This window comes from Notamacropus eugenii, chromosome 3 (genome assembly GCF_028372415.1).
Source record: "Notamacropus eugenii isolate mMacEug1 chromosome 3, mMacEug1.pri_v2, whole genome shotgun sequence".
Taxonomy (NCBI): Eukaryota; Metazoa; Chordata; class Mammalia; order Diprotodontia; family Macropodidae; genus Notamacropus; species Notamacropus eugenii.
The window spans coordinates 256,252,902-256,280,863 of NC_092874.1; the positions used below are offsets into that span (position 1 = coordinate 256,252,902).

Consider the following 27,962-nt stretch of genomic DNA (forward strand, 5'->3'; position numbering starts at 1 on the left):
GTAGTGTCCATAATACATTAAATTAAAAAAAAAACTGGCATTTTTATTTAATGCAGCCGCCTACCATGAAGGCTTTAAGATGACTATTACTTTCCTGTTTTACTTCGTAGAATGAAAGTTCTTGAGAATGACTATTTGATTTTTGTCTCGGTATCTCTAGCACCTAATGTAGTGCCTGGCACAGGATGGGCACTTAATAAAGGCTTGCTGAATTGGATTGGTTAATAAAAAGCTAATTAGACTCCCGGAGTCAGTTAAATTAATATTTTAATTCTTTTTTTTTTTTTTTTTGGACAACATTTTATTGGGACCAGGTTAGGGGACTCTAAATATAAGATAGTAAGGAAAAAAGGATAAATCTATTCTAAAGAGGGAATGAGATAAATACCAGCACATTTAGGAATAAGCAGCACCATTCTGGGTATCTTTGTACTTGTTATATCACAAAGTTATGTGGCTGATCAGAGGAATACAGTAGAAAGGCACTTGGACTACTGTTTATGACGATATATTCAATTCCTGTAAACTAACCATTCTTACTCCTCCAGAATATCAAACAACGCTTGTCTGAGTACTCTCAGATGCTTAATTACAAGGTACCTATTCTCTCCTTTACCCCTTGCAAGAATAAAGAAATGAGTCAAAGAAGAGTGCTGGTTTTTCCTATACCCATTTAGCCATCTTAAGTCATTTTCCTAATTGAGATACCTGGCAAAACATCCCAAGTTTTCTCCCCTCAGACCTACAAGGAAAATCTCTACCTTTCTCATTTGACCTAAGGAAAAAGTGCTAGAAAGAATTCGCACCCAATTGTTTCACTACATTTCACATTGTGGTGGTGGTGGTGATGGGGTGTGGGTGGGATGGGATTGGTGGGAGGAGAGAAGGAAACTGAAAGTATGGGATTGGAAAACATAGCACCAAAAACTAACTTTTCACATGGATACTGGGGCACTAACTATTGCCCTCCTGGTGTTCATCTCATTTCTTACCTGCATAATAATGTTAGTACAATTCATTTATACTACATATATCATAGCATGTTCTTCACAGTTATTCTGGTCTTAACGTTTTTTCACATGTATACATTCATCCAGAGGTGATTAGGATTTTTAAGTATAGGGCAAATTACAGAGGAAATAGTATTAACATTCAAGTAGTCATGCCCTGAGAAAATCTGTTTTTCTGTAGTTGTAAACTTTTTTTTTCTTCCCATTAAGTCCCATTTCAGGAGCAAAATAAATAAGAAAATAGAATGTGTAGATGACACTTTAACTGACAGAGACTCAGAGAGCAGCTGTGTGTTTAACTGCAGAAAGTAACTGGTTTTACCACAGATTTACTCAGGCTAAGTGGAGTCTATGTAAAGTAAGGAATGATTACCCTAGTTAAGTGCTGGACAGCTCACCTTTTCCCAAACCACAAGACTCTGGTAGCCTCTTCAATTGACTTAGGAGCAAGAAGACGCTAAAATCACAACCGTGAGTCAATGCCTTCTCTGCTGCATAGTGTTTGAAAACATGGCTGTTAAATGAGCAGTTAATAAAAAACTGACTTTCAGGAATACAGATGACTTGAAAGAAGGGAGAGTTAACAGGACTAGTGGAGGAGAATGGGAAATGATACTCTTAAGCTCTATAGTATAAACAGCCCATTAGGGACTAGCATGCCCCTTGTACCAAGTGTTAAGATTCCTGGTGGATTTCCCCATTCCATTTGGCCATGGTACAGTTAATCATTGCTGCCACTGGATATCTGTAGTCTCCTCTGGGCAGAGCTTAAATTTCTTTGACTCCCTTCGATTTTTCTCCAAGTCACAGGTTCTCCAAGGCTACCAGGAGTTTTGAAGAAGGTCTCGCAGTATGGCGGCCGGATACTCTTGGGTGTCACTGGGCCCGGTGACTATTTAGAAATGAGAAAAAAGAGTCAAGTCAGATCATAACCATCATGGTGCAACATGACCTATGAATCAGAATGTCAAACCAGTCTCCCTTATATACTAAGACTTTTTCTTAATAGGAACTAGCCTTCAAAGTCTCTGAATGACTTGCTGGAAGGCTGTTGCAATAACTCTCTTGTCTAGAAAAAAAAGCAACCCCTCCCCTACCACTAGAATTAGAATAAATCAGAATGAAGAGATAGTTAGAACATAAAACTTGCTCTCAGTTTCATTTCTCATACATGTGTTGCCTCCTCTAAAACCTTAATTTTTAATCTCTGGGGCAACTTCTACTCTTTATTAGTTTGCTTTTGCATATTCCTGTGGCTGGTATGATTGAAGACTGGGGTTGATCCTTTATTGGTAAGAATTAGGAAGAAACAATTTGAAAATATTGGGTGCACTGCAAATCTATGTGCATATAAACTGAGAGGATTTTATGGTGGGTGCAGGGAACCAAATAAGCTTTACACTGTAATTCTGACAAAGCATGGCCACTTGAAAGAAGTGGTGGATTTGAAGTCCTAAGACCCAAAGTTCAAATTTTGGCCCTGCCACTTAATAGCTATGTGATGAAGCAAGTGACCTCAACCTCAGTTTCCCCATCTGTAAAATGAGGATGACTTGAGAAGGATCAATCTCATGGTGGTCTTGTAGGTATCAAATGAGGTAATGTACCCAGAGCACCTTGCAAACCTTAAAGTGACATGTATATCTGTGTGTGAGAGCTGCAGTTATTACAATTTTTTTAAAAGCATGGATCCAAAGTATTACATGGAGGATGGGGGAAAGGGTGCACCTTTTAAAACTTTTACTTTAAACAAAGTACCTCCATAGTATACTATCTTGGAACCAGTAGTTGAGAGTAGTGATCTCTCCCATTTATACAGCATTTTAAGCTTGGCAAAATGTTTTACATACAGCACTTCATTTGTTCCTCACAACCCTGTAAGCGTAGGTACTGCTGTCATCTCCGCTGGACAGATGAGGAAACAAAGGGCCAGAGAGAATTGACTTGATGAAGGTCATACAATTATTAAGTATTGAACCCAAGTCCAGTTTTCTGTCCTTTACACCATATAATTAGGGGTAAGTGGTATACAGATCCTCCTACTCTGGTTCTTGAAGACTATGCCAGCTCTCACCCACGTACGGGCCTAGGGACAGACTTCATTTAATGTCTCCAGTTCCAAAGACTGACTTAGCTAGACCTTCATCACTAGAAAGTTGGCCAATAGATAATGTTGTGTTTTGAATGTGGTTACCCATACTACAGATAAACAAATCAACCCTCAGTCCTGGGCTGCTGTGTTCTGCTTTTACCTTGATGGTGGTAGCAGAACGGTGGAAAAGAGGGTAAAAGGCGCTAAGAATTACACAATTCTGAGACTGTCAATGAATTATTTTATTATTAAAAATGCTGATACTCTTAATATAGAAGCTTTATCTAGTGATCAATGAGCTGCCATACTACTGAAGTAATCCTCAAGACCTGAGTTCAAATCCGGGCTTATATATAATAGCACCAGGGTTGTTTTGAGGACCAAATGAGATAATAATTATAAACTGCTTAGCATGGTGCCCGGCACAAAGTTAAGTGCTATATATATCTTCGCCATTGTTACTATCACCACAGTTGCAGCGACCTCCTATCAAGAGTGACAGATAAGTGGCACGGCCAAAATTTGAACTTTGGGTTGTAGGACTCCAAATCTACCACTTCTTTCAAGTGGCCATGCTTTTTCAGAATTATAGTATAGAGTTTATTTGGTCTCCTGTGCCCACTGTAAACTCTTTTCGGTTTATATGCACATAGATTTGAAGTGTACCCAATATCCATCAAGGTGACAGATGCCCAAGTAATATATTCATACCCCTGAAATACTTAAAAACAACCCACCAGAAGGCCTCTACACCACAAAGTAACTCTGGTGGATGGTTTAGATTCTGAGAAAGATGTGAATGAGAATTCTATGGGGGGAGAAAGTGCGAAAGACTTGGGATCTATATTGGTGAGGTGATGGAAACTCAAAGGGTGTTGGACTTTTGAGTCAGAGATGGTGGGTTCAGATCCAGGCTTTGTCATTTATTGCCTGTATGACCTTGAACAAATTGCTTCATCTTTCTGGGCCCCAGTTGCCTCATCTATAAAATGAACGGGCACGACAAGATGATCCTGATGGTCCCTTGTGTCTCTAGAGCTACAATCCTACGAATAGTAACTCATAAATATATAAAAGCCAGAGAGGTAACCTACATGGGGTGGTGGGTGGGGGTGTATTAGATAAGCAGCTATACATGGATTTAGGAAGAGCTAGGTTTGAATCTTATTCTCAAGAGACTCACTTGCTGTATGACAGCAGACAAATAATTTAACCTCTCTAGGCATCAGTTTATACATCTATAAAATAAGGGTACTGGTCCTGATAGCTCTAAATCTATGATTCTATGAACAGCATTTGTTGGCATGGCTGACCCCAGCCTGGGTCCTGACAATCTCCCTCCAGAAGGTTCACAGGAAGATAATACTTGTTTCCCCCATCTCTGAAAACAACAGCTTTTCTGTAATTAAAACTTTTCATTATTAATTGATGTAAAATTAATGTATATTAATGTAAAAGTGTACCTTACCTGGGGTAATTTCATAATTGTTACTGGATGCCCCATGCAAATAGGGGAATCTGGCGTGATTGTATTATGGGATCTGGACACCCCTGGGCTTAGATGAACTGCAGACTGGCCTGGATGTTGTGGTTCTGTGGAAGGGGCTTTGGATGTCTTTAGATTCACCACATTGCTGCCAACAAGAACCTGACTTGATGATCTGAGGCCTGGCAAGCCAAAATTCACTGGGCCAGAAGAAGGCACTGGACTGTTGATTGCAGGAGAATAGAAAAAAGGCATCGGGGCCAGGGCTGTGGATGGCACAACCATGCATGGAACGTGGAGAGAAGTCAACTGACTTGGAGATGGTCCAACAGCATTGGCAGCCTGGTGGGCCGGCAGCAGGAAATTAAAACCATTTAATCCTAAAATAACACAGGAGAATTAGTGCTACTTAGTATTCAGAGAGGCACAATGAGGCACTTTAAAGGAGAACAGGAGGAGGAAGGGATTCCACCAAGGAGAGATGTCACAAGGAAAGATAGGCCAATTACAGGTCAAGGGTGAGGACAGATAGGCAGCCAGGATTGTCAACTGATACTTTTTGTGATTTTAGGAGAAATTGAGGAAGGCTTCCACCCTTTTGGGTGGATCCCTTGTGGTGAAATTATGGGAAAATGTGGGTAGGATCTGCATAAAATGGGCAGAAATCTGCATTGCTGGCATGAAGTCCCAAGTTGGGAACATCTCAGATCTATCTAGAGGCAGCTAGGTGGTTGCTCAGTGAATAGAGTGCTGTACCTGGAATCAGGAAGACCCAAGTTCAAATCTGGCCTCAGACATTACTAGCTGTGTGGCCCTAGGCAAGTCATTTAACCTCTGTTGGCTTCCATTTCCTCAACTATAAAATGTGGATAAATAACCACACCAAGGGTGTTGTGAGAATTAAATGAGATATTAGTAAAGCACATAATAGGTGCTTAATAAATGCTTCCTTCTTTCATTCTTCCCTATCTGAGTATCTCATATCAGCCCAAATGGCTCTGGAGGAGTGACCTGCACAGCCCTCCCTCACTCAAAACCAAGTCAAGTGCAAGTCATATCATTATTTCTCTGATGTCATGGTCCTCTTTGAAAACAAAGGACGAACACAATTTCATATCAAAACAGACTTGATATGAACACAATTACAAGACACTTTTCGCTCAAATAAAGTCAGATTTAAGTAAGTGAAAAAACATCAGTTGCTCATGGGTAGGCCAAGCTAATATAATAAAAATGACAATTCTACCTAAATTAATTTGCTTATTTATTGCCATACCAATTAAACTATCAGATAATTATTTTCTAGAGATGGATAAAATAATATCAAAATTCATCTGGAAGAACAAAAGGTCCAGAATATCAAAGGGACTAATGAAAAGAAATGCTAGGGAAAGTGGCCTAGTGCTACCAGATCTCAAATTGTACTATAAAGCAGCAATTATCAAAACCACTTGATACTAGCTAAGAAACAGAAGGGTAGACAAGTGGAATAGACTTGGCACTCAAGACACAGTAGGCAAGGAATATAGTAAACTCCTGTTTGATAAACCCAAGGACTCCAGCTTCTGGGATAAGAACTCACTGTTTGACAAAAATTGGATAACAGTGTGGCGGAAACTAGGCATAGACCCATGCCTGACACTGTACACAAGAATAAAATCCAAATGGGTACACGATCTAGGTATAAAGATTGATACCATGGACAAACCGGAGGAGCAAGGAATAGTGTATTTATCAGATTTATGGAGAAAGGAAGAATTTTTTACTAAAGAAGAGACAGAAAGCATTATGAAATGCAAGATGGATAATTTTGATTACATTAAACTAAAAAGTTTTTGAACAACCAAACCCAATGCAACCAAAATTCAGAGGGATGTAGTAAATTGGGAAAGAGTTTTTACAGCTAATCTCGGGGATAAAGGCCTAATTTCTAGAATATATAGAGAACTGACTCAAATGTACAACTATACAAGTCATTCCCCAATTGATAAATGGTCAAAGGATATGGACAGGCAATTTTCAGAGGAAGAAATTAAAGATATCTATAATCATATGAAAAAATGCTCTAAATCACTTTGATTAGAGAGATGCAAATCAAAAGAACTCTGAGGTACCACATCACACCTATAAGATTGGTAAACATGACAGAACAGGAAAATAATAAATGTTGGAGAGGATGTGGGAGAGTTGGAACACTAATTCGTTGTTGGTGGAGTTGTGAGCTCATCCAACCATTCTGGAGAGTGGTTTGGAACTATGCCCAAAGGGCTACAAAAATGTGCATACCCTTTGATCCAGCAATATTGCTACTAGGACTGTATCCCCAAGAGATGATAAAAATGGGAAAGGGTCCCACATGTACAAAAATATTTATAGCAGCACTCTTTGTAGTTGCCAAAAACTGGAAATCAAGGGGATGCCCATCAATTGGGGAATGGCTGAATAAATTATGGTATATGAATGTAATGAAATACTATTGCGCCATAAGAAATGATGAACAAGAAGACTTCAGGGAGGTCTGGAAGGACTTATATGATCTGATGCTGAGTGAAAGGAGTAGAACCAGGAGAACTTTGTGCACAGCAACAACCACAGTATGTGAGAGTTTTTTTCTAGTAGACTTGGAACTTCATAATAACACAAGAACTTAAAAAAAATTCCTAATGGTTTTCTAAGGCAAAATGCCTTCCACACTCAGAGAAAGAACTATGGAATTCATTCACAGAATGTAGCAGATCATGTGTGTGTGTGTGTGTGTGTGTGTGTGTGTGTGTGTGTGTATTATGTTTTGATTTGTTATATGATTTCTTCCATTTATTTTAGTTCGTCTACATAGCATGACTATAGTGAAAATGTATTCAACAGGAAAGTATATGTAGATCCTATATAGAATTGTAAGCCGTTTTGGGGAGGGAGGGGGGTGGTGGGTGGTAGGTGTGTGGGGGGGTAAAAATCCAAGTTTTATGGTAGTGATTGTAGAACATTAAAAATAAATAAAAAAAATAAAAAAATAAAAAATAAAAAAAATAAAAAAACAGACTTGGATTCCAATTCCAAGTGATGATCTTAATGATCATCATGATCTTAATCAGCATGATCTTAAAATCTTCTCTTTACATTTTGAGACTCACTTTCCTTATTTCTAAGCAAACAAACAAAAAAACCCACCAAATCCCCAAAAAACTTATGGTGGGAGGGTATTTGACTGATGGCCTATAAGGTCTCTTTGCTGATCTATATCTATAATCCTAAACTCATTTCCCTTTTAGCCCTTAGAGATGGGAAGTTAAATATAAATGAACTAGTGAAGAATTTCTAAGTTAAAATAATGGAAGCAAGTACTATAGATCTCTACTCAAGTCTTACTTTAATAGGTGGAAGCACAGAGGTGAAAATCAGTTCGTGGGGGCTGGGTCAGTGAAATGAAAGGTCTTATCAAGCTGAAAAGGCTTTGAGAATAGGCTGACCAAGGACCATCTGCTTATGCTCAGCAGATGAGCAGAGATGACTAAAAAAAGAAAACAGACAATTGCTGGAGAGGCTGTGGGAGGACAGGCACACGAATGCACTTGTTGGTGTAGTGGTGAAGGGGTACCACCATAATGGAAAGTAACAACAGTAACAGCTGGCATTTATACATCATTGTGCTTAGAAAGCACTGAACAAATGTGTCATCTGATCCTCACCACAACCCTTGGGAGGTGGGTGCTGTTATTATCCAAACTAAGTCAGACAGAAGACAAATGATTTCCCCAGGGTCCCACAGCTTGTGAGGCTAGTTTGAACTCAGGTTTTTCTGACTCCAGGTCCAGTACTTAATCCACCAGGCTACTCAGTTGCTCCTAAGTAGAATTTGGCAAGAATGTGTGTCTGACATGGTCCAGATAAATTTGGAGACAGTCATCCCTGAGTTGGGGATAAATTTTTTGTTCACTGATAAAGGATCATGCACAGAAGTGGAGCCAACATGGTGGATTAGAGGCAACCCAGCTGAACTCTTTCAACATTCTCCTCCAAGCAACTTTAAAATGTCTCAAATCAAATTTTGGAGCTGCAGAGCAAACAAAAGGTCAAGAGGAGACATTTTCCTGGCCTAAAAACAGGTCAACAGGAGAAGTTTGTGACATTGGGATAGAGGCCTTTCTAGAGCTCACATGTGTTGGCAGCAACAGTGGCCAAAGCAGCAGCAGCAACAGCTTTGGGAGCTGTCAGCCTAGACATGGGAAGGTTGTCAGACAACTAGTGGGGGAACCATTCGCTGGCACTGGTACAACTGGCACTGATGGACCATTCTATTGCTTATATGCAGTACTGGATTGCAGGCAGACAGGAAAGCTGGGAGTCAGTCACAAGGGATCAGCAGCCCTGGTCATAGTTCCAAAGCAAAGAGAAGCGCAAGTGTTTGCAGCTGTAGGTACCTGAGGGTCATTCCTGGGTAAAGACCAGAGTGCAGACTGGGAGAGAAATGACCAAATCTCTTCCAGGATCATACCATCTTGGAAGCATGAAACATTTGTAGACCCCTCGAACTAAGCTCTGAAAACAGCAGCATGAAAAAGCCTAAAGCTTGGGACAGTGCCTCTGCATCCTGAGGTGAGCAAAGTCCAACTTTAAAATAAAATCCAAAGTCAATAAATAGGCTGGGAAAAGGAGCAAATAACAACAACAACAAACTAGTTCATAGAAAGCTACTATAGTGACAGGGAAGACCAAGACATAAACTCAAAGTAGCTTAAAAGAAAAGTGCTAACTGGACCTTAGTCCAATAAGAATTCCTGGAAGAATCAAATAAAGAGATAACAGTAGTGGAGGAAAATTAGGAAAAGAAGTAACAAGGAGGCAAGAAAATTATGAAAAAAGAATTAACAACTTGGCAAAAGATGCTCTCCAAAAATCTGAAGAAAAATAACCCCTTAAAAACAGAGCTGGTCTAATGGTAAAAGAGGCACAAAAATGCACTCAAGAAAAGAACTCCTTAAAAAGCAGAACAGAACAAATGGAAAAGGAGGTGTAAAATCTCACTGAAGAAAATAATTCCTTAAAAATTAGAATTCAGCAAGTGAAAATTAATGATTCCTTGAGACATTAAGAAGAAAATCAAAGTCAAAAAATGAAAAAAAAAAAGAAAACAACAACAATAACAGGAGACCTGGAAATTGGGTCACAGACAATTTAAGAATTACTGGGCTATGGGAAACAAGTTTTTACAGCCATTGTTTCTGATACAGGCCTCATTCATAAAATATATGGAGAACTGAGTCAAATTCATAAAAATCACAAGTCATTCCCCAATGGATAAATGGTCAAAGGATATGAACAGGCAGTTTTCACTGGAAGAAATTAAAGTTATCTATAGTCATATGAGAAAATGCTCTAAATCACCACTGATTAGAGAGATGCAAATTAAAATAACTCTGAGGTTCCACATCATACCTGTCATGTTGGCTAACATGACAAAACAGGAAAATGATTAAATGTTGGGGAAGATACGGGAAAATTGGAATATTAATGTGTTGTTGGTGGAGTTGTGAACTGATTCAACCCTTCTGGAGAACAATTTGGAATCATGCCCAAAGGGCTGTAAAACTGTGCATACTCTTTGATCCAGCAATACCACTGTCTGTATCCCAAAGATATCATAGAAAAGGGAAAAGGAACCACATGTATAATATATCTATATCTATATCTATATCTATATCTCTCTCTCTCTCTCTATATATATAACACATATATAGTGGCATTTTTTGCGGTGGCAAAGAAGTGGAAACTGAGGGGATGCCCATCAGTTGAGAAATGAATAAACAAGTTGTGGTATATGAATGCAATGGAATACTATTTTTCCATAAGAAATGGTGAGAGCAGACAGGCTTCAGAAAAACCTGGAAAGATTTGCATGAACTGATGCTGAGTGAAGTAAGCAGAACCAGGAGAACACTATACATAGTAATAGCAACATTGTGTGATGACTGACTTTGTTAGACTTAGCTCTACTGATCACACATAATCCCAAAAGATTCATTATGGAAAATGCTATCCACATCCAGAGAAAGAACTATGGAGTCTGAATGCAGATCGAAGCCTGCCATTTTCTCTTTTTTTTTGTTTTCTCTTTCTCATGGTTTTTCCTTTTTGTTCTGATTCTTCTTTCACAACATGACTAATGTGAAAATATGCTTAATATGACTGTATACGTATAGCCCATATCAGATTGCATGCTATCTTGGGGAGGGGAGAAAATTTAGAACTCAAAATCTTATAAAAGTGAATGCTGAAAACTAAAAATAAATAAATTTTTAAAAAAAGAATTACTGACCTACCAGAAAGCCATGATTAAAAAAAAAAAAAAGCCTAGACATTATTTTCAAGAAATTAGCAAGAAAAACTGCCCCTGATATATTAGATCCAGAGGGTAAAATAGAAAGTGAAAGAATCCACTAATTACAACCTAAAAGACACCCCAAAATGAAAGCTCCCAGGAATATTACAGCCAAATCCCAGAGCTCCCAGATCAAAGAGGAAATACTTCAAGCATTTGGAAAGAAGAAATTCAAGTATCATGGAGCTACAGTCAGGATAACTACAAGATTTAGCAGCTTCATGTGAGAGGAGTAGAGGGAGTGGAAAAAGATAATCTGGAAGGCAAAGGAGCTAGGATTACAATCAAGAATCACTTACCCAGCAAAATTTGAGTGTAATCTTACAAGGGGAAAAAAATTGATATTTAATGAAACAAAGGACTTTCAAGCATTCCTGACCAAAAGACCAGAGCTGAACAGAAAATGTGATATTCCAACACAAGACTCAAAACAAGCATAAAAAGGTAAACAGGAAAGTGTCACCATAAGGGACTCAATAAAATGAAACTGTTAACATTCCTAAATAGGAAGATGACACATGTAACTTCTAAGAACTTTATAGTTATTAAGAAGGAGTCTACACAGACAGCATGAATATGAGTTGATTATGCTGGAATGATCTCCAAAAAAAATGAAGGGGTGGGAAAGAGGAATGTGTTGAGAGAAAAGGGAAGGGAGAAGTAGAATGGGGAAAATTTTCTCATATAAAAGAGGTGCACAAGGAAAAGCTTTTATAGCATAGAAGAAAACAGAAGGAAGAAAGGTGGCAGGCAGTGCTCAAACTTCACTTTAATCAGAATCAATTCAAAGAGGGAAGAACACACACACACACACACACACACACACACACACACACACACACATACAGACTGTTAACATAAAGGATTGGAGCAGAATCTATTAGGCTTCAGTGGAAGTAAAAAAGACAGGGGTAGAGATCATGATCCCAGGCAAAGCAAAAGCAAAAACAGACCTAAATAAAAGGGATAATCAGGGAAACTACATTTTGCTATAAGATCCATAGATGATGAAGTAATGTAAAAATTTTTTAGAGCAAGTTTCTCCAATAAAGACCTCATTTCTCCACTATATAATGAATATAAAACTGAGACAAATTTATAAAAATAAGAGCCATTTCCCAATTAATAAATGGTCAAAAGGATATGAGAAGGCAATTTTCTGAAGGAAACAGCAAATCACTCCAGTACCTCTGCCAAGGAAACCCCAAATGGGATCACCAAGAGTTGGACATGACTGGACAAGAAGAAAGAACTGGAAAATGAGGGGATGTTTTTCAGCTGGAGAATGGCTGAACACATTGTGGCACATGACTATGAAGGGAGTACTATTGTGCTGTGGCAAATGATGAGGAGGACAGTTTCAGAAAAATATGGCAAGACCTATATGAACTGATAGAAAGTGAAGTTAGACGAACTGGGAGATCATTGTGTACAGTAATAGAAATGCTCCAATGAGAAAGACTTGGCTACTCTGATCCATACAATGATCCAAGACAATTTCAAAGGTCTCATGATGAAAAAATGCTATCCATCTCCAGAGAGAACTGATGAACTGCGTGAGTGCAAACAGACGTATAATTTTCTCACTTTATTCTTTTTTTTTTTTTTTGAAACGTGGCTAACATGGAAATGTTTTGCATGATTTCACATGTGTCACTGATACCATATTGCTTGCCTTCTCAATGGGTTGGGGAGGAGATGAAGGAGAGGACTTAGAAAACAAAATTTAAAAAGAAAAGAATGCTAATAGTACATAGTGAATAAAACAAGTTAAAAGATCGTGCATCAAGGCTAAGAAGGACTGCAATCTGGCTCAGCAGGAAAGTGCCAATGTCAGGCAAGCCTCAAACTTCCTTTAAGTCATGAAAAATAACAAATACCGAAGTCACAGATGTGGAAATTAAGGAATGTTAATGAGATATCTTGGCAAGTGGAATAGTTTCAAGCTCATTATTTGTTCATCTTTCAGAAATGGGTTTCTAGAAAGTCTGGGCTTTAATGTTAGCACAGAGTAGTGTTAAATGATCTCACTATGTTGTTTCAAGAATGTGTGTCCTGGGTCAAGAGGGTCTATAGGGAACGTTAATGATCAGCTGGCATTATTTGCTAGAATAAGGATTATTGGGGGGTAGAGAGGTGGGGGGAGCCTTCCGGCCTTGAGGCCTCATGTGGCCCTGTAGGACTTCAAGTGAGGTCCTTTGACTGAATCCAGTTTGGATTCAGGTTCCCACTGCTGGATTAGATAATTCAGTTAAGCTTCCTACAGAAAAGAACACAGTACCTGGCATATAATTAGTGTTTAATAAATGGTTATTAGCTAACTGACTTTTCACATCTCATCTTAATGATCTGTTCAATATCTTCGAAGCACAAGCTACCATTACCTTAATTTTAAAGGTAGAAAAAAATGTGGCCTCAAGAGTAACGTCTTGAGTAAACTCACACATGATTTGGAGCGGGAGGGAGGTCAAGAGATGATTTGCATCTCAGGCCACATATTGACCAGTAACCTAACAATCCTGTGGTGACACAAATGAAATTGAAAAAAAGATCCACCCACCAGCTTAAGAGATATGAACATAAGAGACATAAAGGTTTCTAGAATGTTTTCCTGTTTCTTACCAGGTGCAGACTGAACATAAAAATATTGTGGCTGAGACCAATCTTTGGTGTTTTCTTCAGAGAGGTTTTCTCTTTCTTTTGAAGGCTTTTCAATGTCTGCATTTCTCAAAGGATTCCTCCTCTCAGGGGTAGCTAGGCACTGGACTGTAGTTTTTCTTGCTGCCTCCTCAGCAAGGGGCATTCCTGAGCACCCCTGAAAAGCTTCTAAAGGTATGGGATCTACACTACCAACACTCCTGGGACAGGCAGCATCAGTGGGGTCTGTGAGTTTCTAAGCAAAATCAAATTAAAGAACAAATATGAAAGTTAAAAAACAAAGCAAAAAAAAAAAAACACAACTAAAAACAACCAACCAATCTACCCCCTCTTCCTAGCCTCAAAACACAGCATTAAAAGTGAAAACATTTTTGCAACCATTTGCACTCTGTGCTAACTCAGCTGTGGGTCAACTCAGTAGTTTGATGAGAGGCCATTTACCAAAAATGTAGCAAAAATGACAGGGAGCATGGTGTGGTGAACAGAGAGCTGGCTTTGGATCCACAAAGATGCAGGTTCAAGTCTCCAATCCATCTCTATTTTTTTTTTTTTAACAATAATGTTCAAATTGGCTGTGCCTTTTTAATGATACAGTGTAAGTTTTACAATAGGGATAGGAACTGAACTGGTGACTTCTTTGATGTAGGAAACTTCTACCAACACAGGGTCAGCACCTTCTCTACACTTATAGAGTTAAGAGTTGCCTAGAAAACAGGGAGATTAAATTAAACCTTGGGTCACACAGACAGTATGTTTCAGAGGAAGGAGATGAACCCAGGTCTTCCTAGTTCTGAGGCCAATTCTCTATCCATTAGGTCACAGTAACTGCTTTTCTCTTATAATAAAGTAATCCTAATAACATATATAACCCATCTTATGCCGTACGTTACCCTTTAACTTGGCTGAAAGAGATTGTCCTAAATCTTGAGTTTTTTTCAAGCGACACACAGACACACATTTATATATGTGTGAATATATGTCCACAGAATGTGTATGTATACATATACATATATATCCATATATGTATGCATGCATATATAACTATGTATTTGCACACATATACTGTGAGATCCTTGAGAGCAGATTTATTATTAGCATAGTCCTTGAATGTTTGGCACACAGTAAGCACTTAATAAATGCCTGTTGATTGAATGACATTTAATTCTTGGAGGTCACTTTGCAATCTCCAAAATCTTTCCTTCATTTTTTATTCTTGAAAAATTAAAAAAAAAAAGGTGAATCAGAGTTTTCCTTTCAAATATTCATGATCCAATTTCACAGAATCCCAGACTTAGAATGGATCTCGCTGGCTGTCTGTCTACATTAAGACAAACCTCTCCTACATCTGACCAAGTATTGTGCAGTTTCTTGAAGGCCCTCCCACCTGAGCCAGTCCATTTCACAGGACGGCTCTTAATATTGGGGAACCCCGCCCAATGTCAGGCCTTTGTAATTGGTTCCTTTGTACCTTTCGCCCGTTGCTGCTGGCTCTACCTTGGGGGTGCCAGCAGGACAAACTCAATCCCTTTTACAGCTCTTAGGCTGTCCCTGACTTTTCTCTAAAGGTTTTTCTTAAAAAGTACTCTCTGGTAGTCTCTGAAATAGTGGATCATCTAAGCATCAAATTTAGTTTTTAGGAAAGGAGTTGTTTAAAAATAGGTTTTTAAGGAAGTGTATTTAAGCTCCAACTGTACCAGGGACATGTAATAATGTAAAGGCAGATAGGTCTAATTACTCCTTCCCTCCCCTTTGTATCCCCTTACCCCCTTTCCAATATAAAGCAGTAGCTTATTCATTTCTTTGGTTGTTAAAAAAAAATCTTCCAGGCTAATGAGATGCAGATGGGGTCCCCCCCTCTTTCTTTTACCTTGGGCAATACCAATGAGAGTGGGCCATCCTCAATCTCCACGCTTTGTCTCTTAGCAGCTGGCTCCTGAGCTTCCTGAGACCTGCGCTTGTGAGAGCTCACAATGGGGAGGGCTGACAGTTCTGCGGCGGTGGAGGAGGAGGTCTGTGCCCCCTCAGGAGTATCACGGCCCTTTTCTGGTTTGGGGTGACCTTCCTGGAGGCTGCCATATAGCATGAAGAGAGAAGCAGAGGGAACATAGACCAAAGGTTGATTAGGGAACACAGGGGGCTTCAAGCTCTCTGCTTTGGAGGATGTGGGAGTGGGTACGAGAGCCACATGTCCATCAAGACCATTCTGCAAGTGAATTGGTGACAGATCTGCTGGGGCAACAGAAAATACTGGGTGGGATAATGGATGAAAGCAATATTCTGAGTCCTGAGGATGACCTGGGAAAGGAGGAACAGGGTCGTGCTTGCCTGATGAATGGATCATCTTTTTACTGATATATCCCTGATTCCTGAAATAGAGAGGAAAATGATTACTTTAATGTACATATGTAATGACACAGCCATGACATGCTCCCAGGGCATGAAATCCAAAAAGAAATTAAATTTTGGACTGTAATTTTTGGGGGGGAATGATAATTTATCATTTTTGAAAAATAAATTTTATTAATATTTTTTTATTTTGATATCACTTACATTTCCCACTGTAGCCATCACATTCAACACATGGGAATGTGATTTAAAAAAATTTTTTTAACTGTATTTCAATATAGTTTCCTTTGTATTTTATTTCATGTATTTAAAAAATATGATTCTAGGAAGCGGTCCTTAAGCTTCATCAGACTGCCAAATGGAGACAGGACACACAAAAAGGTTAAGAACTCCTGCTTAAAATAAAGAAAAATAATCTAAAATGAAGAAAAAGAAGAAGAAAAAGTTTTATAAAACTAACCAACAAATCTAAAAACTGCCTTTATATGCAATATTACACACAAAGCAATCCCACGTTTTTGCAAAGAGAGGTGTCTTCAATGATTTATCTTGAAGTTTTGCTCAGGCTAATGTTAAAAGTTTTAGGCAGCTAGGTGGAGCAGTGGATAGAGCACTGAGCCTAGAGTCAGAAGACTCAACTTCCTGAGTTCAAATTTAATCTAGCTGTGTGACCCTGGGCAAGTCACTTAATCCTGTTTGCCTAGGTTTCCTTATCTGTAGAATGGGGTGGAGAAGGAAATGGCAAACCATTCCAGTATCTTTGCCAAGAAAAGCCTAAATGGGGCCACCAACAGTCAAACACAACTGAAAACGACAAAACAAAAACAATATTAAAAATGGGAAGGAACATGGTGTAGTGAATACAGAGCTCGCCTTGAGGCTGAGAAGACCTGAGTTCAAGGCCTGCCTGTCATACATTATGGCCGTGTGGCCCTGGATAACGTATCACCATCTTTCAGTGCCCCCACTCTCCAAGACTGTAAAGTGCTTGGCATGTACTCATCTGAATCAGAGGGAGCTCCTCACTACGACCAGTGAAACCAAAGGTCTACTAATAAAAGAAACTAAAATCAGTTTGCCAGCACCCCAGACAGGTTGTCATTGTTTGTCCTTCATTCTCAAAGAAGACCAGAACATCAGGAAGATGACGCCATGACTTGCAAGTGAACTGTTAGATGTAAGTGAGGGAGGACTGTGCAAAGTCACCAGCCTCACTTTCTCCTCTGGAGCCATCTCATCCAAGACTAAAGGCAGGGAAAATGTCCCCGATGTGAGCTGGCATGAAGGAGCTCATGCTAGATTTGGAATGTGGGGATGTGGGTTTGAATTCTGGCTTTGCCCCTTGGTGACTGTGGGTGAGTTTAATTGATTTCTCCAAGTCTGTTTATTCATATGTAAAATGGGGAGTGCTGGACTAGGTGACCTCCAACTCTGTGATGCCATGAGCTGAGTTCAGAAGACCCTCTCCATCCCAGGTCCATACCAAAATAACAACTGGCATTCACAGGATGATGTTCTGAAAACATGATCTCACTTGAACCTCCTGACCCCTGTGGCGGCAGGTGTCACCAGCTCCACTCTCCACGTGAGGACACTTAATGACAGGCTGACGGTCAGAGAGCTGTTCTGTGCCACAGTCAGCATCTGAACTTGTCTTCCTAATAAAAAACCTAGAATGGAAAATACATTTTTAAGGCTACTTACTGTGAATGTTCATCTCTTTTCTGCCTGGAGGCAGTTGCCAGGTTGACTATTTTCGAGCAATATTCATCTGAACCTGCAAAGCAAAGAGGGAGGCTTATTATCAAGGCCTGAGAAAGGCTGCTCATACAACCTCAGTGAGACACCACTACACAATCAGAATCTAACGCTGTATCACGGGAGCACTACGGCATGGGAGATGGAAAGGATGGGGTCAGAGGCCATGGAGTCCATCCCCACCTTGATGGTAGGCGGCTGCATGTTTACATTCCAGTGGTACAGCTGTTAAGAACCTGCTGTCACTTTCCAAATAAAACAGCAGAAAAAGCCTTTAGCCAAAGAAGAAAATTATTATTACTGAGCAGATTTATATCCATCACTATTACTAAGGGCCTACTATGCACCAGGCACTGTGCATAGTGTGGCTCTCCTCAGACAATCACCTTGTTCTCCTCGGTGAGGGCTGTTGGGTTCTGAGCTCACTTTCCTCTTGATCCCATCTGAAATAGGAATTACATTGAAGGAGCTGTGGCGGGAGAGTCTCTGCTTCACACAGGCCTGGAAAGGGGAGCACAGCTCTGTTTTCAGTTCTGGGAGCGCAGATGTTGAAACATCCATGAGCTGTTCACCTGCATAAAGGAATGAATTGAGAACATCGTTATCATGACAAGACTCACTGCAATTGAAGCAACAAGGCTTGAGTCGAACAAAACCATGAATCAGAAGATAGCACAGCTGTAGGGATTTGCTGAACATGGAGAACATTTGTGTGTGTGTATGTGTGTGCACACATGTGTACGTGTTTGTATGCATATGTATATGTGTGCATACACACACAGACATTAACCCTCATCCCAATCATGAATCCCTTCTACTTTGTTCCTGACAAATAGCTGTCCAGCCTCTGCTCAACAATTTCGATCACGAGGAACTTCCTGTCCCCCAAGGCAGAAAATGACATTTTAAGGCAAGCTGAGTCAGCAGACGTGGCCGTTTAAGTCCCAGGAGGCTCACTACCTGTGTGGGGCCTCAGTTTCCTTATATGTAAAATGAGGGGGGCTGAACTAGATGGTGCCTGAGGGACAGCAGAACAAGTCTAGAACAAGTGTTTTCCTCCACAGGAGAGCCTAAGTATAATTGGCCATCTCATTTCAGTCACAGCCTTATCATTCTGACTCCTGAATTGAGCTGTAGATGATGGCTATAAAATATAAAATAACCATCTCTTGCTAAAACTCAGGGGCCCCAAATGATAGTGTTTGCAAACGCTGCATTGCCCTATGCAATCATAAATGAAAATGATAACACTTTCATTAAGATTTACGGATACAAAGCACAACGAGAATATGATGATTTGTGTCTTGGAAAAGGTAAATTGGATAAAGAATGCAGTTGTTCTCTTTATAGAACTTTAATTTATCCTTTTGTAGAAAACTTAAAAATCAGGGAAGATACGCTGATGAGGAATTTACATAACATTGCAAATGATTGATTTCCTATAGAGTTAGACTCTTTTTACATTTAGTTTGCTATGGAGAGAAAATAACTGTCTCAGCTTTAAGTGAAACACACACACACATATGTTCATGCGCATACATGTGGCATGCACGCGCGCGTGCGCACACACACACACACACACACACACACACACTGTCTTGGTCCGAATGGAGGCACTATGAAAAAGCACTGACGGTGGAGTTGGGAAGACCCAAGTTCAAATCCAGCCTTGTGCTCCAGGGTTAAGAAACTTAAGCTCTTAAGACTTAGATTCCTCATCTGCAAAATGGGAACAAGAAAAGCTCCTACTTCCCAGAGTTGTTGTAAGGATCAAACGAGATAATATTTGAAAAGTGCTATATAAATACTATTATTAACAACAGTGATAAAATAACATCTACTTGAAACAATTAAAAAAAGAATAAAAGGGTATTCACCAAAAATAAAATCAACTATCGGCTATTCTTAGGTTTGTACAAACTAGATTCAAGAAAAAAATGGGTAACTTATTTTCGTATTGATACACAATTTTTTGTCCCTTCTTGGTCTGTTCAACTCCTTCCCATCCTTTAAAGTCCAACTCAAGAATCTCCTCTTCAGACTGCCTTAAAGAATACCCTCTTTGCTGGTCTCCTTACCTTGGAGACTTGAAAAATTCTTGAAAATTCCATCATTAGGACAAATTGTACTTAAAAACTGACTTTATCAGGTAACCCTCCTACTTGCAAACCTACTATAGCTCCCTATTGCCTACCACATTAATTTCAAACTGCCTTTTCAAGGCTTTCTATAACCTAGTTCTAGTCTACTCATCTAATATTATTTTCCATTTTTTTCTCAACATCCATATCCTCTTTGTTCATTTCCCCTTCCCTTAATTAGGATTCTGTGAATTTGTTTTATTTTTTAAAAAAATAGTCTAATATCTCTTCAATGTAATTAGCTTCTTCCTACATATTTTAATTTATGCATTTAAAAACATTATTCAGAGGATGGGAGCACAGGCTTCACCAGTCTGCTAAAGGAATCCAAGATACACAAAAAGGTTAAGAGAGATAGATGCTTTAGGTAGATGAGTAAACCAGCACAATATAAAAAAAAAAAAAAACAAAAGAAAAAAAACTTGGTTGCATTTACCATTGTTAGCATCAAAATTAGCTTACCAAAAAAAAGGGAAAAAACCCAAACCTGCAAACTCTGTGTTTTTCTGAGCAGAAAAGCCACACTCTACAATATCAATCGTAATGACAGTCAGGCCCCGATCCCTTATAGAACACCAGCCTAAGTTCAAGATTTTACTGTGTGGCAAGATGATGCCATGTAATACTTTTTAAAATTGATTTTCAAAGGAAGAAGTTCCTACAATTTCAGTCTTCTCCATTTCAGTTATGATATAGCAGTTAATGCAATTTTTACCTTATCTGGAAGTTTCTATTTCTTTTTAACACAAATATAATGCTTTACTCTGCTACCCTAGGCTTTGGAACCAGACTTAAAACAATGTTTCTTTTGCAATTGCTAATGGCTCAAACATCTGACAAGGACTATGATCTGAAATCCAAGATTCTGCTGACCGAAAACACCGGATCTGGGATCTCATAATTTTATTTTTCCCTCACTTGTTGAGTCTTTTTTGGGGGGTGGGTGGGGAGTGCAATTGGAGTTAGGTGACTTGCCTAGGGTCACACTGCTACTAAGTGAATGAGGGCCTTATTCAATCTTAGTGTATTTGGAGAGAAAAATAAAACACAAACCCCAGAATAATGTAAAGGAAAAATAACGTTAGAAGGCTTCAGAATCAGCTCAATACAATGACCAATATGACTCGAGAAGGCAGATGATAAAATGAAACAGCCCTTTCGTCTTGGTATAGAGGTGGTGGACACTGTTAGACCTGGTCAGCGTGTCAGGGAGGTCATAAGAGAGTGTTGAATGGAGAAGTAGCTGGGGGTACCAGATGATACTGGGAAATGGTAGTTGGCTAACCTTGACTCCAGACCATGCATTCTTACTTTTGGGTGTATGAACTTAAAAAGATTTTTTTTTGATAGTTGCATTTCAACACAATTGGTTTTCTTTATAATCCTATGTGTTTTATTTAATGCATTTAAAAATATTATTGTGAAAAGTGGTCTATCAGGCTTCACTCACTCCACTGATATAGGGAACCAGTCCATGACACAAACATGGTTAAGAATTCTTGATTTAGACATCAGATGATGAAATTTATCCCTTCTCCTGAAAAAGGGGGGTGGACTACAGGCATAGAATTAGGCAATTACTGTCACACATGGTCAATGAATCAGTTTGCTCCAAAAGAAAAGCATCCATAAAACATTATTTTTTAAAATAATCTAGTTCTAAAGTTATTCTGAAACTGAACAGTTTTACACATGACTGGGTAAGGAGAAAAATCAGCCTTGACAGTTGTGAAATACAAGAATCCTGTTTGGTTTGGAATAACAAATAAAACAAGCCTCTAGTCATGCTCCCAACCTACCATTTTCTGTGCTGAAATCCACAGGACCAATCCACTTGAATGCTGGCTTCCGACCTCGCTCTTCTGTCACATGGACTTTCTTAATTAGCACCAGGCTGGTCAGAACGTTGGCGATGTCATACAGCCTCCGTACCTTTGCTGGGAGATAAAACCCAAGAATGTTTACATGGTTAGTGGCCCCCAGGACTGTTGGGTTCAGGGCCTAGGGAAGCTTTCTATAGCACTATATAAACCTGGGCAGAGAAAAGCAGGACTTAAGTACACACTCGCTAGCTTTCTTTGTGTTAAACAGCATGGGACTCAGTGAACAATATTTGTAATATCTTTTATTCCAATAGCTTCCCACTTCTTATATGATACATCTGGGCAGTGGGGAAAAGGGAAGAACAGGAAAGAAAGGCAAAAACACCAACTAGGAAAATTAATTCTTTAAAGAAACTGCTAGTAAATTGGAATTCTAACTTACAGTACTGTCAAAAGCAGGCCCCTAGGGTCTCTGAAAGAGCCCATTGGTAGGCTGCCCTCCTAGTTCTAACAGAGAAGAAGGGAATTTCTGAGCAGCAGCTTTGTAGGGATGATAGAGATCCCCAATGTCCTATGGAAGGTCCTATGGAAGTCTCTCAATACTGCTATGATTGGTAGAGCTACAGTTGGATGGGACCTCAGACACCACTTAATCCAGTTGTCTCATCTGAGGAAACTGAAACTTAGGTAGGAAGTGACAGGACCAGGGTTTGAACTCAGGTCACAAGATCACAGGTTTATAGGTCCCAGCACTTCAAGTTCATCTATTCTTTCCATTATAACATATGCCGGCCCCTGCCTCAGTGAGAAAAAGCATTCCCTCAAATTTCCCATGTTTCCAGAAGGAGATTAAAAAACTCAATTGCCAGAGAACGTTTCAGGAAGTTATATTCAGTTCAGAGTAGAAAACACACAAAAATTGGGAGGATAAATAAGGTTGCAACAATTTCTTCTTACGCAATTGATGGTTTCTAGGCAAAGTCCCACCTAAATGGGAAAGTGATTCCACACAGGTAGTAATTCCACTCTCCTTCAAGACAGAACATAGAGTGAAAGGGACTTTTCTGTCACTGTCTGAAAGTATTACCTCCAAGCCCTAGAGATATTCTTCACTTCCCTAAGGTAAGCTTGCAAAGGTACACTAGAAACTGGATGCTAAACCAAAGAAAAGGAGTAGGGTAAATCAGTTCCAAGGCTTCAGTGAGCTAACTGCCATTGTCTTCACCTATGGGGCTAAACTAAATCAGCAGGATGGTGCAGAGGGAAGTGCTAAATCTAGAGTCCAAGCACTTGGGTTCAAATGCTGGCTGAGCCACTTAATACTGAGTCACTGGGCAAAGTGTCCTGCCTCCGGGCCTGTTTCTTCACCTGTTAAACAAGGGTTTGGAATAAAGGGTCTTTAACCCTTGCCATTCCAACCTGTAACCTACTTCAAATGATCAAACAATCAACAGTTTTTTAAATGTTGGCTCTATGATAGGCCCTTGGGGATACAGAGAAAAAAAGCCAAAAGATGGTCCCTACCTTCAAGGAGCTTATATTCTAAATAATGAGTACTCTGCAGATTTCATTATCAAGGTGCCCTGTCCTAACTAGGTAATAAGTGGCAGCAAAGGAGTGTTATGGGCATAATGGATAGAGTTGGTCTCTAAATTAGGAAGACCCGAGTTCAAACACTTACTTGGATGTTTCCTGGCTATGGAACTCTGGGCAAGTTACTCAACCACTCTCCTAGCCTCAGTTTCCTCATCTATAAAATGGGGGTTACAATAGCACCCACCTCCCAGGGATTTTGTAAGGATCCAATGAGGTAACATACGTAAAATCCCACATAAATGATATTATTACTGTCATCACCATCATTACAATAATCATTATAACACATGTAAAACACTATTACTGCCATCACTATCATTATGAAAGTTATTATAACATATATAAATGCTCTCTAAGTGACAGTAGCATTTTTATCATCATAATTATTTCAACATGTAAAGTGCTACATAAATATCATTATTATTATCATTATAATTATTGTAACATACATAAAGTGTTACATAAATGTGATTACTGTCATCATCACCATAATAATTATTATAACACATAAAATGCTGCATAAATGACATTATTTTTGTCATCATAATAATTATCACCACTTATAAAGTCCTATATAAGTGGTCATTATACTGATTATTATAACATGTAAGTACAACATAATATTATTACTGTCATCATTGCCACAATTATTATAGCATATAAAGTGCTACATAAATGATATTATTATTGTCATCATTATACTAATTATCATAACATATATAAAATGCTACATAAGTGATAGTATTTTCATCATCACTACCACGATAATAATTATAACAGATCAAGTGCTCCCTAAATCACACTGTTATTGTCAATATCATCAATGTAACTATTGTAACATTGTAACTATTGTAACAAAGTGCTACACAAATGATAGTTACAATCATAATAATAACTGCATGCAAAGTGCTATATAAATGCTATTATATTACATGTAAAAGTCCTCTATCAATATTACTGTCATCACCATCTTTACAACAACAGTTAATATTATCTACGCCAATCCTCATGAGCCTAAGCATTACTGCCAGTGAAGACTGCGCAGAAGGTGGAAGACAAAGGAAGAGAACCCAGATACTCAACGTCAAACGCTACGGCACAAACATGAACATTGGTGGCCCTCTCGCCCTAACATGCAGATTAGCATTTGCAAGACCAGTGCTGGTCTTCCCCCTTCCACCGGCCCCTGGGAGAACAGCTGCAACTTCCTTCTCTGAGAAGTTTACCAGGGGGCAGGAAGGAGGGCTGCCTCAGGCGGAGCAAAGAGCATAGGACTGGGAAGCTCTGCGGTGCTTACAAGACATGTATATAGTGCTTTAAGATGCACAGAGCATCTGCAGATGTCCCTCGCTGGATCCTTGCAGCAAGTCTTCAGGGTAGGCGGGATTATTATCCCGTTTGATAGAAGAGGATGCTGAGGTTCAGAGAAGTTAGATGACTTTCCAAAGGTAACAAAGCTAGGATATGTCTGAGGACTTCATGATTCTAAGTGCATTCTCTAACCACTGTTCCCCACAGCTGTCTCAGTGCCTTCATCTGAACTGCTGGGGGACAGGGGAGTAGACTCACGTTCTATTCCTAGCTCTGCTACTTATCATTGTAACCCTTTGCTTTTCTGGGCCTCAGTTTCCTCAACTGTAAAATAAGGACTAAATGATTTCTCTAATGCTCTGACACCCTCCCCCCCCCCAAATTCAATTATCTCAAATTACAATCATCTGCCCATGCTCAGAAACAGAGTAGGAGAAAACCGTATCAAGTTTTTTACTTAGCATCAGACAGTGTTTATGATTGGATTCTTACTTTTAAACTTGCTGTGATCAACCACATCCTGGCTCTCTTCTATCAGTATCTTGGCAGCGACATCTAGAGTGACTATCTTAGTCTTGGAGACAAGGAACAGCATGACAAACTTCTGGCTCATAATTCGCAAAGATTTGTCCTTCCTGCTGTTTGCAGATGCTACAAAGAGAAGAGAACACATGAATCAAGAGAAACCCCCTTTCAGGGCAAAGGCTGCACCAAGTCATGGGTCAACAAGCTCTAGAACGCGGCCCCCTCCAAGGGCAGCTCTGAAACTGAACAAGGATCATGCTTTCTGAGAGTGTGCTTTTGGTCCAGGTCTAGGATTTCACTGGAGTAGGGAGTTCTCTCTACCAATGTGGACAAGCACTTTTTCTGCAACTTATAGTCCTAAGGGAGTTACTGAGGCATCACCCGGCAGTCTTAGATATCTTCTACCTCCTCACAGGGGCAGGATTCTTCCTGACATTTTCACATTTAAATAGGAATAGGATTACATTGGAAGCCAGGGTCATAGATTTTGACTCCAATGCCACTTCTATACCCATCAAACTATGCCACAGAGGGCATCTGACCCATAGCATGAGGTATGATCATCATTACAAAGCAATTATTTTCTTAGGTAGCTTCAAACTGGTTCTGGGGATAATTACTTTTTCTTTTCAATTCAATAAACATTTATTAAGTGTGGACTTGGCCAGCCATGGTGCTAACTCCCGAGGATGTAAGTGAGACAAAGGCAGTCACCAGCCTCAAGGACGTAAATTTACAGGTAAATGTTTTGTCAATATGCATTTATTTAAAAAACAAACTCATTTCCCATTACTTTCCATCCTGTTCAACAATGTCCTTTCATGTGACAAAGAAGTATCGTTTTGTAAAAGAAACCAACACACTGACCAAGTCTTACCACGCACACCTCATTGTGCACTTGTGATCCACATCACCTCTCTCGCTAGAAGGGACTTTGAGAGGCCATAGAGTCCTTCCCTTCTAACAGATAAAAAATTGAGACACACAAAAAGAGCTTCTGTGACTTGTCCAGGGGTTACGTAGCTAGTTAGGTCTGCAGGAGTAATGCGAACCACAGTTTTCTTAATTCCAAGTCTAGGCCCTTAGCCACTCAAGATGAGTTACTGACTTGGTCCGAACACCAATGCCTTTGACACTGTTTATCTTTCGTTACTGAGGCCAGTTGTTAGTTATATAGTATCCCCGTGTTTCTGCTGATTCAAGCTGGCTTCAACCTCTATAACCTGAAGATAGTATCATAGAGTTTCCAAAATGTTTCAAGCAAGGGAAAGCATTACTGGAAATGTAACCTTTCAAGTAATCATCAAAATAAAGCTATGATTAAAACCAACACTAACAATGTGTGTGTGCGTGTGTGTAACAACAACAAAACAAAACTCAAAAGTAACAAGGCTACCGTGTGTATGCTTGGTGGTGGGAGTAGCACCGGTTTTTAAAAAAATAAACCCCAAAGGACATGGTCCAATGAGCGCTGCCTCTGGAGGATGCATGAAAGTGCTGGGCCTGGAGTCAGGAGGAGCCAAGTTTAAATTCGACCTCAGACTCTTATGAGATGTGTGACCCTGGGCAAGTCTCTCAGACACTTGGTGCCCCAGGCAGTTTGCTAAGAATAGCTGCCAAGCTGAGTTATTTGCCATAAAAATCTTGGCTTCAGACAACCCAACATTAATAAGAAGAGTGCGCTAAAATATTGGTCTGACATCAGAGATGAACCACTAAACCTTGGAATCACCATGAAAGCTTACGGAAAATCCGGCCTAACAGACATTTATCATCTCCTACAAGCAAAGCATTGTGCTAAGTCACAGAATATTTCTCTGTCTTTGTATCCCCAGAACCTAGTAAATAGCTTAGACGGCATGATGGACAGAGTACTGGACTCACAGGAAGACCCAAGTTCAAATCGTACCTTAGATACGCAACAACTGCGTGACCCTGGGCAAGTCACTTAACCTCTGTTTGCCTCAGTTTCCTTATCTGTAAAAGGGGCATAGCAGCAGCACTTGCCCACAGGATTAGTGCCTGGCACATAGAAGGTGCTTAATAAATGTGTACTGAAACAAATTGAGGATTGTTATGAGGATCCAATAAGATAATAACTGTAAAATGTTACAAGGTTCACTCTGCAAATCTTAAGGAGTCATCTCCTGGGTTAATTTCTTAACTTCTCAGAGTTCCAGGCAACTGAAGAGAAGGTGCCAACTGGCATTGGTAGGAGGAGTTTCCTCATCTGATAGTTCCCTATATGAGTGAAATCACAGGTCAGTCCTCTGTCCTTTACCCCTATCATTAAATAATAAATGCTTGTTGGATTGGAGAGAATTCTGGGACAGAAAATAGGAATTAGAGGAGATCTCTAAAGCTGCAGATTTAGCACCTTTCACCCTAGTGTTCAAACTTTCAGGGGAGCAAAGCCTTCTCTGTTCTCTACGTGGTCAGCAAACTCACCAGAGGTACAATCAGGCTCAGAGAAATCCAATAACTGTTGATCGTGGGAATCTAGAAAACCCTCCTTTTTACGCTCTCCAAATTTATACTCCACTAGGTCAAGCTCCTTTTGGTGAAAATAGGCCATTTGTTCATCATATTTCTGTTCCTCTCCCAGTCTCTGGAGGTTCTTTAAGGTTTTCTGGAGGCCATGCCGTCCGTGCCAGCCATACTGATTTTTGGCCACTCGGCTAACCATATGCAGGGACTCCAACACATTCACAATGTCATAGATGCGCCTCCGTTCAACACCTATTGAAAAAAACAAAAGCCGCCATGGCATTAAACAAACTTCAGAGCACAAACTTCTGGATGGCAAGAGACCCAACCTGCAACAGTTTCTAGTGCAGAAT

General features: G+C 39.6%; 1 protein-coding gene across 2 annotated transcripts in view; it reads right to left on the reverse strand.

Annotated features, from left to right (window-relative positions):
• Positions 1-249: 249 nt before the first annotated feature.
• E2F7 (E2F transcription factor 7) overlaps positions 250-27,962 on the reverse strand; it is a 54,743-nt gene continuing 27,030 nt past the window's right edge. Inside the window, exons 5-13 of one of the 2 annotated variants that reach the window (XM_072655439.1) lie at positions 27,571-27,861; positions 25,090-25,248; positions 21,667-21,804; positions 18,113-18,298; positions 17,673-17,745; positions 15,490-15,988; positions 13,587-13,857; positions 4,571-4,968; positions 250-1,902 (exon numbers count right to left, since the gene is read on the reverse strand). In XM_072655439.1, coding sequence (XP_072511540.1) covers positions 1,732-1,902; positions 4,571-4,968; positions 13,587-13,857; positions 15,490-15,988; positions 17,673-17,745; positions 18,113-18,298; positions 21,667-21,804; positions 25,090-25,248; positions 27,571-27,861 — 2,186 coding nt within the window. In that variant the 3' untranslated portion in view covers positions 250-1,731. The remainder of the gene's footprint in view (positions 1,903-4,570; positions 4,969-13,586; positions 13,858-15,489; positions 15,989-17,672; positions 17,746-18,112; positions 18,299-21,666; positions 21,805-25,089; positions 25,249-27,570; positions 27,862-27,962) is intronic. The other variant, XM_072655438.1, reaches the window with a different exon arrangement.